Raw genomic sequence first — 24,283 nt, 5'->3', positions numbered from 1 at the left:
GTACAATTTTTTTCTTAAATGAAAATTGTTTGATATTTGTAAAATAATGTTGATAAATTTATATATATGATATTTGTTATAAAAATGGCTATACTCATTTGTGATAGTTTTATTTTAAACCATGTCATTATGACATTTTAAATAAATGCCAAAGGCATTTTAAATAAATGCCAAATTTTCATTCAGGTCAACGTATATTTCATTTTCTATCTTCCCTAACGAGTTCCACACAGCCATTGATTCTGACCCTCCTATGTTATTTTGACGACGATGTTCACAAATTAATTTCTGCTATTTAGTATGAATTTGTTTTCTTATCAGTTGGAAGTGAAGGAAAGTGTATATATAACTGGTGTAGACATCTACGAGACATACCACTGTGGCGGAGTAACAGCTGTGAAGGCATTGCGTTCACCTAACAATTGGCATACACTTTGGGAGTCTGTGCAACCGTTTGATATTACTGTTCCTAGAATATTTTCTCCTCCTATAAAGGTTTGTTGTATTTTGTCAATATATGTATACATGATGGTGTAGTTATATAACAAGTATTATATACAGATGTTTTTGATTTTTGTGTTTTTGATATAACCGTTCAGTCCTCAAACTGAATCAAAACTTTATATCAGTCTCTTTCTAAATTTTTTTCGATAAGATGTAAATACACATTATGAATGAGAAAACCTGTAATATTAAAATTGTGTAATATATAAAAAACAACTTACTGTATTACCACAATAGAGTTTTAGAAAACGCTATGTTAAAGACAATTTTTGTGCCATACTTTTTTACTTTCTTCAATGCAAGCCAAATCTCATTGCCAAAAGCAACTTTATAAACCTAAAGATGTTAATAATAATATTCATTGGTTTCTTATTGGCTCATACATATTAATTTTTCTTTTTTTCTAAACATCTATTTTTACATACCATATTTCAGCAAGTTGACTGGAAGACAAATAGAATTCGTATTGATGTAAACTGCTCTGCATGCAGAACTTGGGTGGAAATAGATGCCGTGCAGATTCATGGTTACAGGTAAGTTGAAACATACGTGCATATATTTAAGTTTGATTGTGAACCAAGTTTTGGCATCTTTAAGTTACATTGTATTTCTTTTATAGAGTCTGCTTGTCGGAAGATAACAGTAATGGTTTCGAGGTTATAAAGAAATCCTTACAGCTCAAAACTAGAATTCAGACATTTGATTGGTCGTAAATTGCCACTGAATGTACAAAGACCAATGAAAATCATGCAATTTGAGACAGAACTAAAAAAATGCTTTATAACCTCATAACATGGTATCATGTGAGATAACGTAGCCAGGACAAATAAGGGCTCGAACTCTTAGTCCCTGGATTGTGAGGAGGCATACACCTTAACCACTAGATCACCATTTGCTACAAGTTCATTATTGAGTTGCAAATACCTGTTCTATTGGGATCCATTTTATACTCCAACCTTTTCACAATGTTTACTCTGATTTATAGCCGTAACATTTTTACATACAATAATTATGTATTTGGAAACGTGCTGTGTTTTTATATGCAATAACATTAAATTAAAGCTTGTTGTTAGATGATGTTTTATTTACTTCCTTTTTTTTTCATCTGAAATTTTAGGGACTCCAATTCAGGGACTCCAGCAGTTGATACTTCTACGGCTATGAGCTCTGGGGCCATCGGTGGTACTACAGAAACAGTTGATCTGTCTCAATGGGTGAAACATGTAACCAACTTCTCCTCTCAGTATGATCAACAGGGGTAAGGCAGATAACTCAGTAGCAATAAAGTATTGGTTTAAAAAAACATTACAGGTTTTTAAAATTAAATGAAATTAACTGTACTCGTAAGAACCAGAAGTGTTATTTAATTAATTTGATAAGAACTGGAATTTGTAATTGCAAATAAATAATTAAATTGGCCGGATGATTTTAGCTTCCTAAATTGATTTTCCAATTATTCATAAAATGCTTAACAAAATGTTTTAACTTATATAGAGATTTTACGCATTGACCGTCTAAAAGCATATGCTCCCTTTATTGTATTTTATATTTTTTTCTTTCTTTTTCATTCGACCTCAGGGACTAAATGACATACATGTATATGACGGAATAACAACTATGCACCTTCTACAGTTCTAAAATGAAATTATTTTATTTTAATGTACTTGTTCCTGTTTCAGCTGGCATGCAATCAATGTGATAGGGGTACCGAACGTTTACCCAGAATATGGTGACAAACCAGGAACCTGGGCACAACACGATTCTTGCTTAGACGGGCTTCAGTTTTTAGAGGTATGTACATAATTATGCTGTATTGTTTTCTTCTGGTTAGGTCTGAGGTAGCTGATTTGGATTAAGAACATTGAGCAGCTCGTCATGGAATCAAATGATTAAAAGTACAAGTTGATTAAATTGCATTATGCACTATTATACCTATCTGACCTTTTCTTCGCTTACGATTTCTTTTTTAAAGTGCACCAAGCGTTCTTTTGTACAAAAAGCTTTTGTACCCTTGAAAAAAATATTTATCTGATTCAGTTTCAATAGGAAGAATGTAGGTATTGATAGGAATACATCTTTAGAATTCGTGCACTTTCATCGAATTTATACATACTTTTAATATAGTATCTGAAAATGTTTTAAAATCAAATGTTTTATTTCCAAGATCAATAATATAAACTTAACAATTTAACCATTACCAATATTTCTAAAATTGTTTGACTGTTAATCGCTGATATTCGATTCCAGGTAGAGTTCCACGAACCAGTTTATGTTTCTGGAATAGAAATATACGAGACATTCCACGCTGGCGGGGTGGTCGCAATTAAAGGCTTAAATGATGACCGGACATGGCAAACATTATGGAAAACAGACACGCCTACAAACATAGAATCTTCTAGAGTGTTCTCCCCTCCTCTAAATACTCAAGTTAGTATATATTCATCTCATCATGATAACCTCCACTGTAGTTATAAATTTCAATGATGATGTCCACAATCAAAGTTTTCTATGGTTTTACCCAAGAAAATTAACTGTTTTTTTTATAATTTACAAGTACACAAATATAACATTTAAAAGTTTTGTACATGATTTTATATATTATAAAACACAAAGACAGTTATTTCAGGCATTTAGCTGTGCGACAAAGAATATACGTATAGAAGTAAATTGTACAGCAGCTCGTTACTATGTTGAGATTGATGCTATACGTCTTCATGGTTGCAGATATCCTACAGGTATATGTTCATGCATATGCACTAGTATAAGTTAAATCATCGGTGTTTGTGGAATAGTGTAAACTCTTGCCTCTCGACATTAATGATGACATTTGGAAATGTTGCCCCCCTGCCTCTGGCAACAGTTCTGGCAACAAACATCCATGCATGTTCAAACGCATATTATTAAATCGCTTTGATAGAGGTTATATTTCACCTAATCCTTTTTAATGGAGGAAGTGGCATAAAAATATACGTAAGTCACTTTGAAAGTGATATATCAATTTCGATCTGAATAGAATCATTTCATTAGTCACGTGAATTCTGGCGTTGTGTAGCAATTTTTGCTATGTCACAATCCTTATGTATTTCAACCATTTCATTAACCTGCTAAATTTGAGTAATGGAATTGTCCTGCTATGGATTGAGAGCTGATCATTAAAAGCTTAAGGGATTTCAAAACACTAAAATTGAGCTACCAACAGTATAAATAAAGTCTTTTCAAACTTAATGGATGTGCAGCTGTCCTAACAGTATACCGTTTACAAAAGCGTATCACTTTTGATTCCGACAAAATAATAAGAATGGGTTGAATAACACCGCGTTTTTACCATTTCAGATGCACCACCATCATATGACAGTCTGAATCACGACATTGCATACCCTCCTGTATATTCTTCGATGGAACCAGCCCTTATGCCCTCGGCACCTATTGTACCTGTATCGCATGCTTTCATAGAGCCAGTCATTAATGATAAAGCATCAAGTGACTGTCAGTTTCTGTTAGAAGGCAAACATACTGTATACGCTCACAAAGCAGTCATCTGTGAAGGTAATGGAAACATCAAACAACTGTTTAATGAAGAGGCAAAGGAACCGATGTCATCAGATGGAAAGGTATGTAGAGTACTTAAGTATCCTATCTTTAGCCATTTCTTTTTAAATGTCATCGCTTTGATAGAACACAATCAGTCACATGACCTAAGTATTCATAGTTTGTGGACTGCCAAACTTTCTAGCATAAATTTTAAGTGACTATCAGATGTTATGACCATTAATGTGACTTATCACTAACAGTTTATGACTATTCATCCAAGCCGTTTGTTCAAACAGCGAAACTTTGTCCAACATTTAAGCGTTGTACAATATAGCATGTTACTTTATACGTGTTGCAGATAATGAAAGAAATAAGTGGAATTTCTCACGTTGGATTTTTGGGGTTATTACAACATATTTATCATAGTCGGTTACCAGAGGGATATAAAAGTGTGATGGATACATGTGATTGGAACGGTACATCTCTTAATGACTACACATGTTTAATGCTCATAGATGTTTGGAGAGGTAAGATTGAACATATCAAATATTAAGCTATTCGTTATATTTGAAAGTTTTGTCCTTGTAGGAAGTACATATATAAGTGTTATACATTCGTATGCACATAGGGTAATCCTAATTTCGGGATGGTGTTTGGTGTTAAACAAAAGATAGAGTATTATATCATGTTTATATTTTCCAAAACGATTGTCATTTTAAGATTGCAGTGGCAAAATTGCCATGGCAAAATATAATGAATAATTTCCCATGACAAATATTTCTTACCATGGCACAATATCAACTGGCTAAAGCTTGTTAACTTTAACAGCATGTCTACAAAAAAGAAGTGAGAACAGAATCATATTTACTTTGAAACATGTATGGAAATACTATATACCAATACATGTGTAGAGTTTACTGAAACATGGTGTGACAAAATGAAACCAGCGGCTATTTATAACGTCAGTTATAATTCTTGTTTTAATCCAACATTTCAGCTGGTGATAAGTTTAAAATGGAGGATATGAAATCTACTATTGAAGTGGGCATAATAAGCAAAGTTGATGAACATAATGTGATAGAAATATACAAAGCTGTGTCGGAAACTTCTCCTGTTATAGGTAATTCTTAAAACATTAACGCTACGAGATTTTTAAGCAGCCTTCATCTTTTACTTTTTTGTTGGAGAAAAAAATCTGCGTTGCTTCAAATTTAGCAATTCAGTTATCTTGGAAATATGCATCAAAAAGACATATGATTGTTAGGCCTTCTTCAAAACAGCATCCCGAGAGTTTTTTTTATAGAGCACCAAATGACGCTCGTTTCTAAAAATAGAAGTTCGGCGGGAAACAAATCATCAGCTTTACTAAGAGGACACGAAGATTAGGGTTATGGAGAAGTTTTCTTTTTGTTATGTATTTTATCGTTTAATCCACGGCAAATGTCATTTTACACCCTAATTCTTTTGATTTGACAATTATATGAAACAGTTTATCTAAAAATTAACTTTAGAAAAACTGAAGGCCGTTTTAAGTAAGGAGCATGTCTGAATATTAATGTTAAATGACGGAATGAGTTTGAGATACTTAAAGTGGCTATAATATCGTATTAGTTTCGTTTGTTGAATAACTTTCCTTTATAATGTTCCATCAGTTTTCATGCGTATTTATCTGTTTTCAGAAACTGTCAAAGACTATTGCAAGCAGTACATGACACAAAATATGGAGAAGATAGTGAACAGTCCAAACTTTACTTCACTACCACATGATATTATGGCCTATCCATATTAAAGTGACAAAATGCTCATATTTTCATGGCCAATTTGAACTGACTTGACTGAATGTTTCAAAAGATTGACTGTTATAATAGTGATTGACCATCATTTGATATTGGGAACTGTTCAGGATAAAATATAAATGTGCCTTACATATAAATTATATAATATTTCAATTATAGAATTGAAAGGAATAGTGACAAAATGTTAACGTTTTTGACTTTCAACTGTTCACTCACTATAAACCCTTAGATGGACATAATGGCCCTCAAATTAGTCATGAATAGTTTTCACATAGAGTGTAATTGAACAGAACAGTTACATACCCTCAGCAGCACTTGCATTAGACTTTGCAAACAAACTGTCTGACACTCGACCAGACTTTGTATTCCTCAACGTTTCTTGTCATGTACAAAGTCGTTTGTCAGTATGTTTGTATATAGGCGGCAACCCATGGTGCGGCGTGCCGATTTTCCGTGGTATGTTTCTATGCATAAATTCCCGCTCTTCCAGACGATGGCATAATTTTCAAAAATGCAACAAACGACAATTTTTAACATTTTTACATGATTACAGTCTTCCCAGCTTTCAAAAGCTAGCAAAATTAAATGTTGAAACCAAATTAGAGAAGTATCTTATGATGTTTAAATATACATGTATATTTGAATTAAACGTACTGTTGCATAAAGTTTTTTTTTAATTTTTTGTTTGTTTTCATCCAATATGGTTTGTGTCTGACATTGTCTTCAGTCGTTTACGTTTTTCCGTCGTGCTATATTTTAAAGTTACATGTAATAAGAAATGAAAAGTCGTGCTAAGAAAAGTTTAACAAGAGCTGTCGGTAGGACAGCAACGCTCGACTATTCTTAGTGATTGATAGTAAAAAAAAAGCCTTGATTAACAGGTAAAATTTTCTCAGTAAAGTAAAAGGCAAATTTTTTCTTTAAATCCATATTACAGTTAAAGGCCTTGGAGAGAGTCCTATTATGCTCTAAAGAAGAGTATAAAATTTCAACATGTTTCAAAGCCTTATGTCAATGAACTTTGAAAATATTTGAGGTATTACAAAAACTTTAATAACGTAAATTCTTAGTTGAAAAAGGGGCATTATTCTGTCAAAATGCTTGATAGAGTTACATCCTCCTGTCTACAGTTTGGGGTCATGATTGTGAACAAGTGTGCAAAGTGTCAAACCCGTATGTCAATGGAATTTGAAAATATTTAAGGTATTACAAAAACGTTAACATAAGTGGTTACGCCGACGCCGACGCCAACGCTCGGGTGACTACAATAGCTCTACTTATTCAGCTAAAAATCCATTTAACATATTTTCACATTAATGAAGTTAATATTAGTTCATTTTGAAATTTGACATCGTATGTGTTATTTAATATATCTGTATAAACATGTGCATATTTAAACAACAATATTATTAACTCGCATGGCTTTGATGCATGAAGGCAAAATGTAAACTTGTTCTGCTACACGTAAGTGTTTTGACGGTGAAATTTGTCCATCCGTTCGTTTGAAAATAGTTGTATTGCATGGATGATGATCTGCGGGATAATTCCTAACCCTTACCATGTCGAATTCGTTGATAGAAGTATAAGGGTATCCGTTTTTTTTTCATAAGATGGTCGGTCAACAGTATGAAGACGTATAGGTATGATCTGACTCTAAACTAATAACTATAAATTCCAGCAAGTTGAAGCTTAATACATTGTGAATAAAATCAGAGACTTGTATTACATTTTATTCAGTTAAAATGAACGCAAAGTGGCGCATATTGTTGGCAAACCAAAGTTTCGAGCTGCCAGTAGAAAAGCACTGTACGTTGAGGCAAAAGTCGTTTATGAGGCGATAAACGTCAACATAACAATAACACCCTGGATGAACAAGTTTTGTCACGTGACCACAAATGCAAACGCAGATTTAACATTTCAGCAAATATTTGCGATATCTTTTTTTCCACTGCGAGCACAAAAATAAGACATAGACCTTAGGACCCGGCGTAAATTAAGCTTTTATATTATGTGAGTAGTCATTACTAGACTTTAGTAGTTTTTTAGAACACTTCGACACAAATGTTTTTTTCGCAAAGCAAACGCCGATAGATTTTACTTTTTCCTATCATTTTTTTTTCACTGGAAATACATGTGGAGGTAAAATAATACAGGATATGTCTTTTTACATGCCATTCCCGTCCCTAGCTCATTTATAATTCCATTAGCAAAGTTATATTTGACATAATCCCATGTCATTCCCCGTATTGTCTAATTTGCAAACGTCGTTTGAACATGTAAAATATGCAAACGCCGGTTGAACATATTAGATATACAAATGTATATAATATTTCTTGCATCTCAGACAGGATTTTCTTGCATCTCAGATAGGATTATCTACCGTTTACACCGGTGCTGGAAAAGTCTGTCTTACATCCCCATGTAAGACAAGTCGCGTGCTTTAAATTACGTCATTGATGCGCACCTTTTATGAATGAATCGCGTTCTTAAAATGACGTCATTTTTTCCGTTATGAATGAAGTTGTATGTTCATACGTTACTATAAGAAAAAAGTGCGTAATGAGAATATCAGTTTTCATAATTTCTGTTCCGAAATTATTGACATGTAACATGCAAGAAAAAGAATCAAGCACCGGCTGTCAGTACAGACGGGAATATCTAGCTGTCAGGAAACTGTTTAGCAGAAACTCGACAGAGCCTCGTTACCGCTGTAAACAGTTATTCTCGAGCTAGATATTCCAGTCTGTACAGGCAGCCGATGTAAGATTCTTATAATCTACCGTTGGTTTTTTCCCGAAACCTCTCCTCACTGGTGTCCCCGAAATGTACCTACCGCTAATGGTGGGTCAATAGCGATTACCTTTACACCGGTGCTGGAACTCTTTGTCTTACACCCCCATGTAAAATAGATAAAAACAGAATCCCTGAAGAAAGCCCAACACGGCAAAATTGAAAATGCTGCAGGCTCGGTTTGATTGAGCCTGTTCATGGACGGTACTGGAAAGTGCAAGTTACCGTCCACGCCCCCTAGCACCGGCTTAAGCAGAATTCAACATTTAAACATGAGATAGTAAAATTATGAATTTAGAAACATCCGCAGATGTGTTCATACGGCAATTATCATGGAACCTTCAATGTGACACTTTCGTGCCATTCCATGAAAAGCGGCGTATGGTCCCCAAGTAATAAAAAGCGTGTGCCCTAAACGAGAAAACAATGGGCGGAGCTAAATAAAATGGAATTTTGAAAGGGGATCAGAGGTTATGAAGCCTGCGTATCACAGATAAGACGTCAAAAGACAAATTTAAAAAGCAGGCAACATATCCTAAGGGTGATTCAACATTATTCAAGTAGGAATATTGGAACCACCCAACTAGAAAATGCCGAAAACTTGAAACTAAAAATACCACAAGCACAACAATAATGTCGTGCTGAACGATCTTCAAGGATCGAAAATATAACATCATTGATTAAATGTACGGGGAGACTTTTAACAGCCGCCACACGGCACAAATAACACGGATGTGATCATAAAATAGATAAAAACAGAATCCATGAAGAAAGCCCAACACGGCAAAATTGAAAATGTTGCAGGCTCGGTTTGATTGAGCCTGTTCAAGTCGCGTGCTTTAAATGACGTCATTGACACGCGCCTTTATTAGGATGACGTCATTTTTCCTTTATGAATGAAGTTGTATGTTCATACGCTACTATAAGAAAAAAGTGCGATATATATACATCAGTTTTCATAATTTCTGTTCCGAAAATATTTGACATGTAATATGCAAGAAAAAGAATCAAACACCAGCTGTTCGTACAGACGGGAATATCTAGTTCTCAGGTAACTATTAAGCGGAAACTCGACAGATATTCCGGTCTGTACCGGCAGCCTTGTGTAAGATTCTTATAAACCGGTGGTTATTTAAGTCAAGTTGCAAATATTGCAATTCTCTGAACAAAAAACTTCTCTATTTTCTCTTTTTTTATTTTAAAACATTCTTCTTCTTGAATAACAAACTTTTATAAAACTTCTGTATATCCCATGTATACATAAAACCATATAATCTTCTCAAAAGTCAATTCCACACAAAATCCGCTGGGAATAAACTTTGATTTTAAAATGTAGAAAAAAATCCCATCTTCTTAGGTTGAACTATACAGCGACGTTGAACTACATAGTGAGATCACTTGGAGTTACTTGTTTCAAAAAAAAATTTAACGAAGGTGTTTTCTTTTGACCCATCTGCAGCGTTGAGAATTTGGACCTAAAGCTCTTGTAGAATGTGCTGTTTCGTTTTTATGTTTATCTTCATAAGTCTCTTGAATAGTTTTAAGAATATATGAAGCCAAAGTTTGTGAAGAAGCTTTAGAATGAGGTACATTTATTGTCAGAAATAAACTTGTTTAATCTTTACGTCTGAAGGATTTAGTTCTTTTAAGATAGATAGCAAGTGCTCTTCTTGGATGGTCTTAAAAGCTGGTACAAAAAATTTTGCCGATGAATGACCAGGTCTATCCTGTTTAGCCAAACCTTGTCTGATAAAAGTTTCCCCATCTGCCTTCACAGAAATAGCTCCTCTAATGTCAACGCTTGAATGTGGCTGGCTCCCCTGAATGTCGTGATAGCTGTAAGAAAAACAACTTTTTATGTTAAAAATTCAATAGATGTTTTTCTCAAATGTTCAAAGGGAAATCTTTGTAGTGAACTAAGAACTTTAGGCAAATCCCATTCAGGCAACAACTTTAATTTGTTACAGGAGTTCTTAAATTGAATACTTTTAATTATCTTATAACAAACGGATGTTGACCAATAGGAGTGCTATCTACTGGAGGTAAAACTGTAGATAAAATAGAGCGGTAACCTACTGTAAACCTTTATTGTACAAATCTGATAAAAACTCAGCACAAATATTTAAGGATGCTGTGAAGGAATCAATATTCTTTTGACGACACCATATCATAAATTGTCTTAATTTACTGGAGTAATCTTTTTGAGTACCAGTTCTCCAGCTGGTTGTAAGAAGTTTTGAAAAAAACGTTTTCTAAACTGTCTGTCGATAGCAACCGTGCAGTCAATTTCAGAACACCTGTATTTGGATGACATATCTGATATTTTGGTTGTTGTAACACGTTTGTAACCAATAGAAGACATAACGTTTGAGCTTCCGACACATTCAATAAATCTGGAAACCATGGGCGTAGTGGCCAGAATGTTATTAGAATCAGTTTGCAATGAAATTGTTTAATATGATGAAGAACTCTGGAAATGAGACAAATATAGTTCAGCGTTCAAAAAGACATCAACGGGTGCTTGCATATACACTTAACGAAACTTATAAGAACTCCGACCAATGTTTTATTTTATTGTGTTAGAATTACTAATAACTAGTCTAAGTCGATACTGTATAAACTGTAATCATAGTATCCTCATTTTGCGTTTCGGATGATTGATTTTGTTATAAAATCATTCATGCAGTCAGAAAGTAGAGTCAGTAAACATTTTCAACATTTAGTATATATTTTCAAAACCGGAGTTTTCCTGCAATTTTGAAATCGGAGTACTTATAAGTTTCGTTAAGTGTATTTCAAATGACCAACCGACGTTTGCCCATTTTACATAATCAAACGACTTTTGCAAAATCGACAACAAGTGGAAAACATGGGTTTATCTCGAATATAACCTTGCTAATGAAATAATGAATAAGTTAGGTACGAAAATTACTTGTAAAAAACATATAATTTCTATTATTTTCCTTCAACATGGGTTTCCAGTGAACAAAAAAGATTAGAAAAGGTAAAACCTATCGGCGTTTGCCTACCAAAACGAAAATTTGTGTTGAAGTGTTCTAAAAAATCTCAGAAGCCTCGCAATTACTACATACATAAAATAAAAGCTCAATTAAGGCCGGGTCCTAAGGTCTAGGTCATAATTTTGTGGATGCAGTAGAAAAAAAGATATCTTCAAATGATTACCTGAAATCGGGTCCGTAATTGCTGAAATGTAAAATCGGCGTTTGCATTTGTGGTCACGTGACAAAACTTGTTCATCCAGGGTGAATAAGCGTCAACAATGCAAAAAGTCTTCGACCAGGAAATAAGCATCAGCGAGGCAATAGTTGTCAAGGAAGCAATAATCGTCGACGAGGCAATAAGTGCAGTGGTTATTGTTCTCTTTGCAAAGAGGTATTGAATCAGACACAAGAGATCCGTCTCATACCCGATAAGTTGTGAGTGGTACTGCAAGAATCATAGTCATTATTACAATGGCGCATGTTTCAGCTTCAAAAAAGGTCTTTTGTTTGGCGGAAAAAAGAGGCCAGGTAAATAAAAATCATATGACGCTGCATTTCCGTAGTAATCTTTCACAACTGGCCAATTTATTTTTTTTTTAAATGTGTTGGTTATTATTATTACATAGACAACTTACTAACGCTTATCAGTCAATCTGTTTGGCTAATTCGACAAAGAAATAAGAATCTATACATATAAATATTACATAGTAAACTTAGGAAAATTGTTTAAGTATACCAACGCTACAGGCTTTAGGTAGTTATGATGGAGCCATACATTTATCGATAAGATAACCATTGCTTTTGATTCACCATACTCGTTCGAGGAAACCTGTACATTTGTATTCAAATTGTTAGTCGCAAAAGGGGCATAGTAATGTCAAAACCAGTCAAGACCAACGATATAGTTCTCTTTCCCACAAGAGGATGTTATAAAAAGAGCAATGCCTTATTAATTCTGTAAAAAATATAGTTTTACAAACAAGAGACCATCATGGTCCTATATCAGCCACCTGCGATTCATCGTAGAAAAGGTCAATATGCTTGAATAATGCAGCAGTAGGTCAATAGGACCAATATCAGCTTAAATAGATTCGCTAGGTAATGCAAGAAGTGAAGGGTATGTAACTGTTTTTTTATTAAGTCTGTTAAAAAAAATTCTTATTACAAATTAATGAAATAAATGCGACACCTAGGTCAGTGTCTATTTACCAAAGTAACTTTATAAAAGTCTACCAGACATTGCTCCATACCAATTAGCTAAGCTCTTAGTTATGTTGTTCTACAAAAAGTTTTATATTCCAATGCTACAATGTATGTGTTAGTCCATATAAACAAAAGAACCCAAAGGGCGGGGTCAATTTTGACCCAAAAGGCATGATTTATATACCTATCTATTTGAAGTGGGCAATAGTTATGCCGGATGCCAAATATCTAAGCTCTCGAAATGTGATTTCTGGGTGAGAAAATTCTTAATATTGTTTTCATTAAAAGTCAATGTGTGAGCAAAGAACGCTGCCAATTTTTACCATTAGACCGTCAAGGCAATGTCACATGACACACATTTAAGCTCTAGGCCAAGATATTTCTGATTTCCTTAAAAAGTCTACGCAAAAAAGCAACTCATGGGGAAGGGCCAATTTTGATCTTTGGATCAAAGAAAAATAAAAACACTACATACAAGAAATAATTTTTATTCACAATTAACATGATAATGAACCATTGGCACATGTATATACATACAACAATTACACAAATATAAAACAATTGACACAAACTCACACTATCAATTTATTGTGACTTATTTTCATATGTATCAGTATTAAAATTGTAAACATGCCTGTACAATAATTCTGAATTCTTATTGGATATAAGTCATCTTAATAATACATAACAAACATGTATACTGCCAAGCTATAAAAATCCCAAATAACAGCTATAAAAGTCCCAAATAACATCTAAGTTTTTTTTAAATGTGTACATAATAATATGCAAATACTTGTCAATTTTCTTTTTTATTCATGATAAAAGCACTATTTTAGCACTAATTTTAAGTCATTGAAGAAACTCATTATACCCATCTTTATTTCTGATGACTTGTTGCCATAACAACTACTTTACTAGAAATAGCAGCAAAAAGTAATGTGTTTACATTAAAAATCAAGCTCAAGAAATAAAGATCATTATCTTCTTGTCCTGATATTGGCTTTTAAAGTTGTGATTCATGCCATTTGTTTACAAGTTCCTTTTTGCCATGGAATCAATATTATCAAATACATGTAAATAAATAATACCCACTCTGTTCTCCTCTTAATTTATTTAAAGTTTTATGAAAAATCTGCTCAATAATAACATATTCTTTCTTGACTTTATTTTATTTGTGGCATTTATATGCTTATTGGAAGATATTCAATTACACTTAGTAGCGCATATGATTAAATATGCCACCTAATCAAATTTTTATTTTTTTCAAGTAATAATCACTTTATACTAGAATTAAAATGAGTACATCATACACACATCAACCAGGGAACCATCACCTGTTTGAATGATAGGCAACTAAAAGGTGTGGATTGGCTAATCAAAAACTAAATCATTAAGGAAACGTCAATTGATGACATCACAAACCTATAAAGCATGTATGTGTACAAATGTAATATTTTATAGACGATAGGTTACATTAAAGTTACACAAATTTATATTAGTTTGGTTGTGTTGGTAGCTACAAGCTTATTCAAACACTCTTAAATACTTCCTGGAACCAATTAGTACTAAGCAGTGAGTTAAGTTTCTTGCTAACTTAACAATGGCTTGCCCCTGATGTGGTTTGAACCCAAATGGCCAGCAATTCTTAAATAATAAGTCCAACATGTTAACCACTTGGCTACACTGCACCTTGGGTACATTTTATTGAGTACTTGCTGAAAAAAAGTTCCGCTGCATTGCATTTAAGCCACATACATAATTTGCTATGTATCTCTAACATTTGTAAAAATTATTCAATGGAAACATCACCGTCTCTTATTTCATTTGCAAAATGTTAAAACAATTGAAATTTTTATACTGTATTTTTGTAATCCATTAGGAATGGCAAAATTTTCAGTTTTAAATTGATATTTGCCAGGTCTCCAGTTTCCCATTAAGCAAAGTGAAGTTGAATTATAATTCCATGGCAGTGTTTTGTAGCATAGCAGTGAAATAAAAAATATCAAGCTAAATAAAAATCTGGAAATGCATGGCAAGTGTTCATTGACTTACTATGCTATTTTTTTGTACAATGAAGAAGTTATATTTCATACTTAAGACATAGTACCCCCTTAAAGTATTATTTCCTTATAATTTTCTTGGCAGATATTTGGATAATACAGTTTCAACATCCCCATTCATCAAATGTTTAAGTAATTGTTTGCCTGACAGGAATGTGTAGATATCTTCAGTTTGTAGTCAAAGACAAAAGAAAGAAAAATATTTCCTAAAAGCTTGAAAAGTAAAGGATTTCATTTTTACTATTAAATCTTGTAAATTTAGTATTGTAAAAGTGATATACAGCAAAATCATTACTATTTGTGGGGCACAACCATCAACAAAACAGAAAACAAGTGCCAGAATGGTTTGTCTGAACAAAATGTAATTTCTGATTATCTAGAAATTTCTTGTAAACGGTATACTAGTTATTACCTGTTTACACTTTTTTTAAGTGGCAAACTCTAAAATGGGACCTAGATAATTGATGTGAACAACTTGCAGGAGAAACATCTGAGAATGTTCTGTCCTAAACAGCATACATGTTAAAAAGGTTCATGAGAAGTTCAGATATGTTTTCTTTTTCACTTGTACATTTGGCAAATAATATTTATTTTTAATCATATTAAAACAGAACCAGCCAATGCTTCTATTTAGTAAACAACATGTGTAGGATTCAGTTCTTACAACACATGTAGAGTTCTAACAGAACATGTAGACTTCAAACATGTGTAGACTTCTTAAAACATGTGTAGAATTTTAACATTAACAACATATGTAGAATTCTAACAACATATTTAGTTTCATCAGTATGTGTAAAGCTCTAACAACACATGTTAAGTCCTAACAAAACAATTATGAGTTCTTACAACACGTGTACATACATCTAAGGACTAGATTATCACCATACAATGTATGTTAAGAAAATAAATAAACAACAACAACAAAAACAAATATGAGATAAGAAACAAATGAGATAATAAAGAACACATTATTTTCGATACTGAGGTGGGATATTTTTATGTGTTTTTTCTTTTTTCTTTTATTTACACAACTCTTATATCAGACCCTTAACCTGCTGAATTTGTGTAATGGAATTGCCCAATTTTTTGATTTGGAACAGTCCATTTGAAAATTAAGGGATTTGAATATCAAAACACAAATATTAAGCTACCAACAGTATAGAGCCTGGTCAGACTGCACGGATGTGCAGGCTGGCCTGGCTCTATACTGCAGCAGGCTTAGTGGTACATTAATCACCGTACACTTACAGTTAATAAAGTTGTATATTTAGCAACTGAGAAGATAATTGGAAATTATTCATCATTTACTGTAGCTAGAAATGGGAGAAGTTCCCATTAAATCTTCATATATTGTGCAATATAAATAACACAAGATAGTTATATAACCAATATCTACAAACAATTATACTGAAATTTCAAACACGCACAAACCAATGCCATTTTTTTTCTTCTTTTTTATTTCTTTTTGTATCTTTATTTTTATGAACATCCATAGAAATTCAAACTTTTATCTAAAAGACATACAATAAATATTAGTTTTTATTAATATATACTGTATATACATTAATTTTTTGCTGTCTTAATATTACATGCAAATGAAAATTTACGACTCAAAAACGTATTTATACATACAATGTAGATATGTATACATTTAAATTTGGTAAAATTAAACTTAATACCTATTGAAATGTTGTATAACTTAAGACATAAATTTACCATTCTAGATAATTTTCATGACATTTCCTTTCCAAGTACTGAGATATTTGTGAATATATCTATAAGCAAGCATGCAAAATAACTTGAAATACTTTATTTGCAATTTCTGTCTTAAACTCATTGAAAATGACTGATGCAATCTAAACAAGCGTATTTTAAAAAAGCATGTTTAACTTAAAAGATTTGCATTTATGTGAGGAAATTGAGAAAAAATACAATCCAATCTTAACTAATACCTAGTTTGGTGGAGACCAACTAACTGATTTTTGAGACAAATGAATTTTCTATTTAGTGAGAAGCAAATTGTGTAGAGAACAACTTTGACAATAATACGATAAAATACAGAGCAAGAACCATGAAAAATCCTTGAACCACAGCTGAAATACAATCTGTACAACCTCACTTGTGAGTTTTATTCTATGCCCACAAGCAGTTAGAGAGAAATGATGTCAACGGCACTGATTGAATGATGTAGCATAACAATAAACTCCCCTCCCCTTAGACACCCATTTCTTGAGGGGGGGGGGAAGCTTTAGCATGAATAATTTTAAAAAATTCTCTACTAAAATCTTAAGTACCCCAGCACAAGTTATGATAAAAGACTACAATTACAGAAGACAAAGAAGATAAAAGATAAAAACAAGCTTATTTCTATCTACCAAAACTCTTTAAACATGTCATACTTTACTCATGGTTTATTCTTTTAAAGGTACTGACCCACACACAGTTGTTTGATATTTCAGCGGGGACAGGCTAGTTTTTTTTTGTTGTTGTTTGGTTTGGTTTTTGTGCTAATTTTGACACAGTTTTGGTCATATATTGGCAGTCCAACAATACGATCTAACTGGCTTTCCTGGAAAAAAACTATCCAGTAATTACCAATATTTCTGCAAGTGACCAGGTACTATTCCTACATGATTTCTGAATCAGAAATGAGAGACATGTGGACTCAATGTTCAAGATTTATTGTCACAGAGAAATTTTGCCTTGTGCAAGGATTGAACCTGTGACCTAAGGATTACAAATCCAATGCTCTTCCTACTGAAATAAGAAGCTAAAACTGTCTGGCCCCTAAACAACACTGTATCAGGTAATGTTAACAAGATATGCATGTAGATAAAAGTTTACAGTCTTCATGATATTTGTGTGATATTGTTATGCTTCACTTGAGACAGATGTAAACACTGCTGCTTGTATGATAATTCAATATTTACAAAATAAAATGTTGGAACAGTTTTCAATTATGGCAGTTTAAAACAAAACAAAATCTTGCATAAGTTGATATTTCTCAGAGCAAGACCTGTATCAATCATTCAGTTACATGTAGATGTATAAATCTACGGTGTTATTTTATCTTTTGATGAAAACACTCAAACCACAGTGTGTGGGAGAGTTGCTTTAACTTAACTTACAACAGACTAACTGAAAGTAACCTCTTCTGAAAATGATATATGAACAGCGAAAGTGATAAAACTTAAAACATAAAAATCTTTTTTATTCTTTAATGAAGACCACACATAATTCTCTTTTCTCTTTTGTTCACAAAATGATGACTGACCAACCATGATATGTACACTGTGTTTGTTTTAAAATGCTAACAAAAATATATATATACATGTATATAATTACGATAAACATTTGGTTCAAGAATTAAGACATCAATAAATAACACTATTCTAAGTGGGAGAAAGGGTGGGGAAAAATGAAACTATCACAAATTCTTCATATACAAAATAAAACATCAGGTTTTAACTTTACACAGATAAAAACTATCATAAATACATATAAAAAATCAATTTATCAACAAAGTAAATACATGTAGCTATATATCTAGCTCATAATTGTCAACATAATGTAACTTTCTTTAATAATATTCAAAAGTTTTGTTGTTGTTTTAAGAAAAACAAAAACAAAAAAGAAATGCCTCCCCCCACCCCCTACATATACAACAAAAGTGCAATTTAAACAATTTATCTCAATACTAGAAAAATTATTAACATTGGAAAACATATTTTTTATCCCTCACTTATCCTAATTTTTATTAAAATTTTCTTCAAAATGTCAATATTTCAAAACTTCCTATGTTTAATACTATGACATTATTTCAACAAGAATGTCATTTAAAGTGCTTGACGCTCCATGGTGCTTTGATAAAGTCAAATACTTGACCATACTACTTAGAAAATCAGGCAAATCTATGAGTGAGACTTAAAACAGTGTTGAAGCACCACACTACAAGTAGACACCATATTCCGGTATATACCAAATAAGGCCCATGAATGATTAAATGCTAACATCTCGCCTTTTAAGCTGCCGAAATACACTCTAAGACATCTAATTAATCTTCACATCGATCTATGTAAGAAACTGAATGAAAATTAAAAATCGCCGAAAAAAATTGATAAGTGATAAGTGATATTTTTCTACTTTGTGATCATGATTTCTGCCAGTGTTTAGAAATACTGCTCCAACACTGTGAAACAGTGAGAAAGGACATTCTGGCAACTATATACTCCCGAAAAAGAAATATTGGGGAGAAAAATTTGTACAAATTTTATGTGCTACTTTTGTTTTCAAAATTGATCATTACTAAAGTTGTTTGACAAAAATTTCATTTCAATTTATTAACTTTTCACCTGGTTTACAAAAAAACGCTACTTTTATGTCATATTATGTCAAACATGATGTTTTTTGAGAATTTATTTTGACTCAAGTTGAAAATGTAACAAGCTTGCAATGGTCAAAGCAAATGATGGTGGACTGTACATTACATGTATATAATATATAATACAAAAGCACTTTTACACCAAATTATTTCCTAATCTCTAATTAAACCAAAATTCATTCTTACACGAATAATAATACCTCTATGATGAAACTGTTAAAAAATGAACAAGACTATATACTAATTTAGCTGAAAATATTAAGTCAATTTCTACGATAAAATTTACCCCATTTCTACTTACATATCATTTCTATTTATATATCATGTAAGCAAAACATATTGGAATGACATTTTTTACCAATTTAATAAAGAATCATGAATGTGAGCACATGAGAAATATTCACAAAGAAAAACACTATAAAACAGTATATTCATAAAGAACACACAATAACTTTATATTCATAAAGACAATGCTCGAGTTTTCTGCATTCATTAAGACAAAGAAAGATTTATATCTATGATTTATTCATAAATGAAATAACGTGACCTTGATTTTTTTAAAATTCAGGATGTAGAAAAGTAAGATATTTGCCCTAGGAATGAGAAAAGAAAGTTTGCATTCAAAAACAAAGTATTTTGGTATTGCTAATCCAGTTGATAATTTTTTTGAATGAACAATCCCAAAATCTTCCTTAAAAAGTCACTAGGTTCTTGGTACAATAAATCATTATTTCAATTTTATCCATTGTAATCTCATATAAAGATCTGTCTTTGCTTGAACATGATCTCATTTTAAATCAGGATCTCCAGTTATTAAATTATGATCTCACATTTAAGCAGTAACCCAATCATCAATGTGTTACAATATGATTTCATTTTAAAACAGAATTTCAAGTTATTATATCATGATCTCATTCTATAACAGAAATCTGTCACAGTATGGTCTTATTTTACAATATAACAATCTGAAACTTAAACTACAACTTGACACTTTCATCAACACAAAATGAAATTTACTCATACTGAACAAAAAACATCTTGTTATATTAAACCAACATTGAATCACAAACTTATCTTTTCAATTACAGTCATGCAAATAAAGCAAACAACCAATTTTTTTTTTTCATATTTTTTTTTTTTTGGCTGCTGACCCCTTGGCTCCACACACTTTGCCTGCTAGCGGCAACTGTTTCTACTCATGTGGCCAGTACAGGCCAAGATCAGCCAGGGCATATCCATGCCATCTGATCATGGCTAGCACAGTCAGTTTATATTTTGAAAATTCCCCTAAAAATGATAAATAGTTAAGTCCATATTGAAAGATGGAAAAGTCCATTTAAGATATTTAGCATGGTCAGGGTTTAAACCTGTGACTGTACATGTGCTTATTTGAGAATATGTATAAAACAAAATATTTTATCAAAAAGTTTCTTTTTTTTAGTTTTTTTTGGGGGGATTAAAAACTACAACTAAATATCAACATTTATCATTATAAAGACAGTTAAAATGTAAATAGTGATGAGTCAAAAACAGCCAATATACATGTAAATGTTATAAAAAAAAAAAGGAAAAAAGAATCAACTTTTTTCAACTTATCTGAAAGCATTAAATATTTACAGCAACTGAGAATTGCACTATGTTAAATATTCATATACACTGTACAATGTACTATTCAAGGAAATTAGTTGAATTATCTAAAAAAGTAATTTTGGCTTATCAAATAAACATGAAATATTATTTTCGGAAAAAAAAATACTTAAGTTTCATTATATACACAGTAGGTAGGTTCATTTTATTATATATAAAAAAAACATTGCAGATTTGTTGTTTTAAATCTACACTGACTCTTGAACAAATACAGCTTAAAATTAACACTGTAATATTAAACCCTGCTTTACTGAATAATTAATTACTAATAGTTCAATGTGAGGAAAAATAATGTCTGGAATAATTCCTGTAATATTGTCTGGTCCCCTTCAGATCTCTACAGCTTAAAATAATGTCATGTGATTACAAGATCAGCACAACCCAATTACCAGTCATATATTCCCAAATACACCCATCCGTGATTTTTGTTCAAACAATATACCACCACACATTCGAGCATTTTGTCTTTTGTTTTCTCAAATCTTGCTTTCCTGTGAATGAATATACATACATATGAAGTTCTGATCCATCACTGAAACTCGTCATCGGAACTAAGCAGAGTTGTCTTCTCATTAAAGCGTCTACTTGGAGTTGCCCCCCTTGGTCCTCCCTGACTATGAGGAGGAGGTGGGTGCTGAACTGATCCCGTCGAATGGTCTTTACCTGCTCCTCCAGAATGTCGACTATCTTTATGAGAAGATTCAGAGTTCGGCATATGGCCATTTTGTTGGTGTTCACGAGCACCGTTTCTGTTCTGGTACTGATCGTACGACCAGCCAGTGTCATTGTGCTCCTCTTCGTGTGGGACTTTCATTCCTTGCTGAGTATACTGTTGATAATGGGGATGGAAATTATGAATGGCATCTTGCATCATGTCCCTCGGGTTCATCGTTTCTTTCAAACTGCTCGATATACTTTGCAGGGAGACCGTCCTGCCGGTTGTGTTGGTGGGGCTTGAACTGTACACGGCGTGAGGGAATGCAAATCTTAGGGCGATGGATGCAAAGAACATTTCGAAACAGATGAAGAGATTCTGGTACCCGGCTGAGACAGTACCTATACCTGCGGTCTCTGATCCGTCCTTCGAGTAGATAGGGCTTATAGCGCCAGCGTGCTCAAGAATAGCCAACAGTACACCTGTAATCATACAACTCAATCGTTTAAATCATAAAATTACAAGTTATTAATTTTTACATTTTCTAGCAATAGAAGAGATATGTTGTCATTCCTGTGTAAGGAATGAAATCTTTTAATAAAGAGAAATACTCGTATTTTGACACAATTCTGAGAATTAAAATCCCATGCTTGGCAATATTATACCATCAAGTTATTTATATTGTTATCATCAAAATATTCTCATCAAATTGGTATCATATATGATAATGGTCCCACAGACAAACACATTATGCATAAACTATGTACATGGATGTTACAAGTGAAAATTGACAACAATCTATGATCAGTACTTAAATCTTTATATAGCATATACTGACTTTTGCTAAAATTCCATCTAATGCTTTACAAAATAACAATTTGTGTAACAAATTCGAGAAAACTTCACATTATTATTATTATATAACTACATTAAATGGTGCATAGAGGTCAAAGTCAGCACTAACCCAGACAGCAAAAAACTATTAGATTTTTCCCTTGGGGCTATATTATAAAATCTTAAAATTGTCAAAACAGTGAAAATTGCTTTTAGTTACTAGCACAACTCAATTACAAATATTAATCCTAATTATTATGACTGCAAGCATAGAAATTTCTTTCACCATTTAATTGAAAATGATCAAGATAACTTACCTTGCCAGAAGGACAAGAAGATGACAGATTTGACGGTGAGAAACTTCCAGACGGGATCGTACGCACTGAGCAGGTCCCTTGTAGCATGGTAGAACAGGAATAGTGCATACAGCGCCAGACTGACCGAGATGTTGTAGATGATGGTGATGTACAGGTAACCACTTGCTGGTCTGTAATAAAACATACATAATTAGATTAACATTGAATTTTGATCTGCTGAAACTAATATGCAAAATATAATTAAGAAATATGCTCAAAAGTAAATTAAAATTCATATTTTTTTGTTAAATATTCTTCGCCTGATTTGAGTGAAAAGCGTTGCTCCATTTTGGATCAATTAACAACTTAAATAATCTTTCTGGTAAAACAAAGTGATGCACTCACTATATTGGTCTAGACCAACATCAAATGATAAATTTCCAAAAATTATTTTCAGTCCTATCATGTCCCTTTAATCTAGTAAGATTTAAGGGTTTTTTTTTTTATTGTAAAATCACTGAGCAAAAAATTTAATCCTGTTCTTATTAAAATTCATGACTATTTCATGAAAGTTTAGAATATGCCAAACACCCTCATGATGCAAAATACAAATGTGATTTAGTCAGGTTCACTGACAAATGGACATTATATTGGTAATTATTAACATCTTTAAAGGGACTCCACTGAGGTTTTTTTGACATGATGGGACTGATAATATTTTGAGATTAATATTCCATTTGATATAGGTCTAGACCAATAACTTAAGTGCAAAATTTCAGATCATTTGCTCTCTCTGTTTTTCCAGAATAATTATTTTAATTGTGAAAATTGTGCATTGCAACACTTTTCACTTCAATTGGGCTTAAAATAGCACAAAAATATGCTTATGCTTTTCAATTTATTTTTTGGAATATTACTTTATAATCTTCTGCATACCTTTCTGTTTTAATTGCCCCAGCTGATTTATGAAAGAAATTAAAATCTAACATTTAGGGCTTTTGACCTCCTGTTGAGTTCCTTAAATATACAAGAAGAGAGAGATATTTTGTTCCAGTTTTTTTTAGAAAATATGGCCAAAGTTCAAGTCTTGGTACAGTTTTTCTTTATGTCATCAGACTGCATGGCTCGATAAAAGCATATAATTATCAACCAAGACAAACAAATGAACAGGTCTTCAGAAATACAAATAAAGCGAATCGGAAGTTTGTCTTCTGAAATGATTCGTCTTGTACAAGATGCAGCTTGTTTTCTTATCCCTCTTTAATCATATTGTATAATATGTTAGTTATGTAGATGTAGAACGTACTGAATCTTAGATTCTGGAGGTGTTTATATAGACTTCAGGGATAGAAATTGGCCACATATAACCATGCTTACATATCATGAGGCAATAAGTTCAAACAATTAAATACAGTGTAACAATTCACAGAATTCCATTCCCTGGGTGACTAATCTGTTGGCAATTTAACTAGGGACAATTTTGCTATATCAGTTAAGTTCTTAGACTCACAATATTATCAATAAGCTGACACTGATATAACATACGCTGATAAAAAATGTATACAAGAGTGTCTGTGCATTTAA

At 32.5% G+C, this 24,283-nt stretch overlaps 2 protein-coding genes across 2 annotated transcripts in view; one reads left to right on the top strand and one right to left on the bottom strand.

The window, feature by feature from the left end:
* The window catches only part of LOC132753250 (uncharacterized), a 32,584-nt gene extending 26,118 nt beyond the window's left edge, over positions 1-6,466 (top strand). Inside the window, exons 21-30 of the mRNA XM_060743690.1 lie at positions 322-495; positions 940-1,037; positions 1,622-1,762; positions 2,184-2,295; positions 2,752-2,931; positions 3,131-3,239; positions 3,838-4,115; positions 4,394-4,562; positions 5,033-5,155; positions 5,715-6,466. Coding sequence (XP_060599673.1) covers positions 322-495; positions 940-1,037; positions 1,622-1,762; positions 2,184-2,295; positions 2,752-2,931; positions 3,131-3,239; positions 3,838-4,115; positions 4,394-4,562; positions 5,033-5,155; positions 5,715-5,824 — 1,494 coding nt within the window. The 3' untranslated portion in view covers positions 5,825-6,466. The remainder of the gene's footprint in view (positions 1-321; positions 496-939; positions 1,038-1,621; positions 1,763-2,183; positions 2,296-2,751; positions 2,932-3,130; positions 3,240-3,837; positions 4,116-4,393; positions 4,563-5,032; positions 5,156-5,714) is intronic.
* A 6,832-nt stretch (positions 6,467-13,298) lies between these two features.
* The window catches only part of LOC132753249 (transmembrane protein 184B-like), a 44,215-nt gene continuing 33,230 nt past the window's right edge, over positions 13,299-24,283 (bottom strand). The window contains 2 exon segments of the mRNA XM_060743688.1: positions 13,299-22,051; positions 22,721-22,890. Of these exon segments, the coding sequence (XP_060599671.1) occupies positions 21,444-22,051; positions 22,721-22,890 (778 nt within the window). The 3' untranslated portion in view covers positions 13,299-21,443.

The sequence above is a fragment of the Ruditapes philippinarum genome, unplaced genomic scaffold (genome assembly GCF_026571515.1).
Source record: "Ruditapes philippinarum isolate M1 unplaced genomic scaffold, ASM2657151v2 ctg1512_1_1_1_1, whole genome shotgun sequence".
Classification (NCBI taxonomy): domain Eukaryota; kingdom Metazoa; phylum Mollusca; class Bivalvia; order Venerida; family Veneridae; genus Ruditapes; species Ruditapes philippinarum.
The sequence above is the reverse complement of the archived record's forward strand: the minus strand, read 5'-3'. Positions and strand labels throughout refer to the sequence as shown.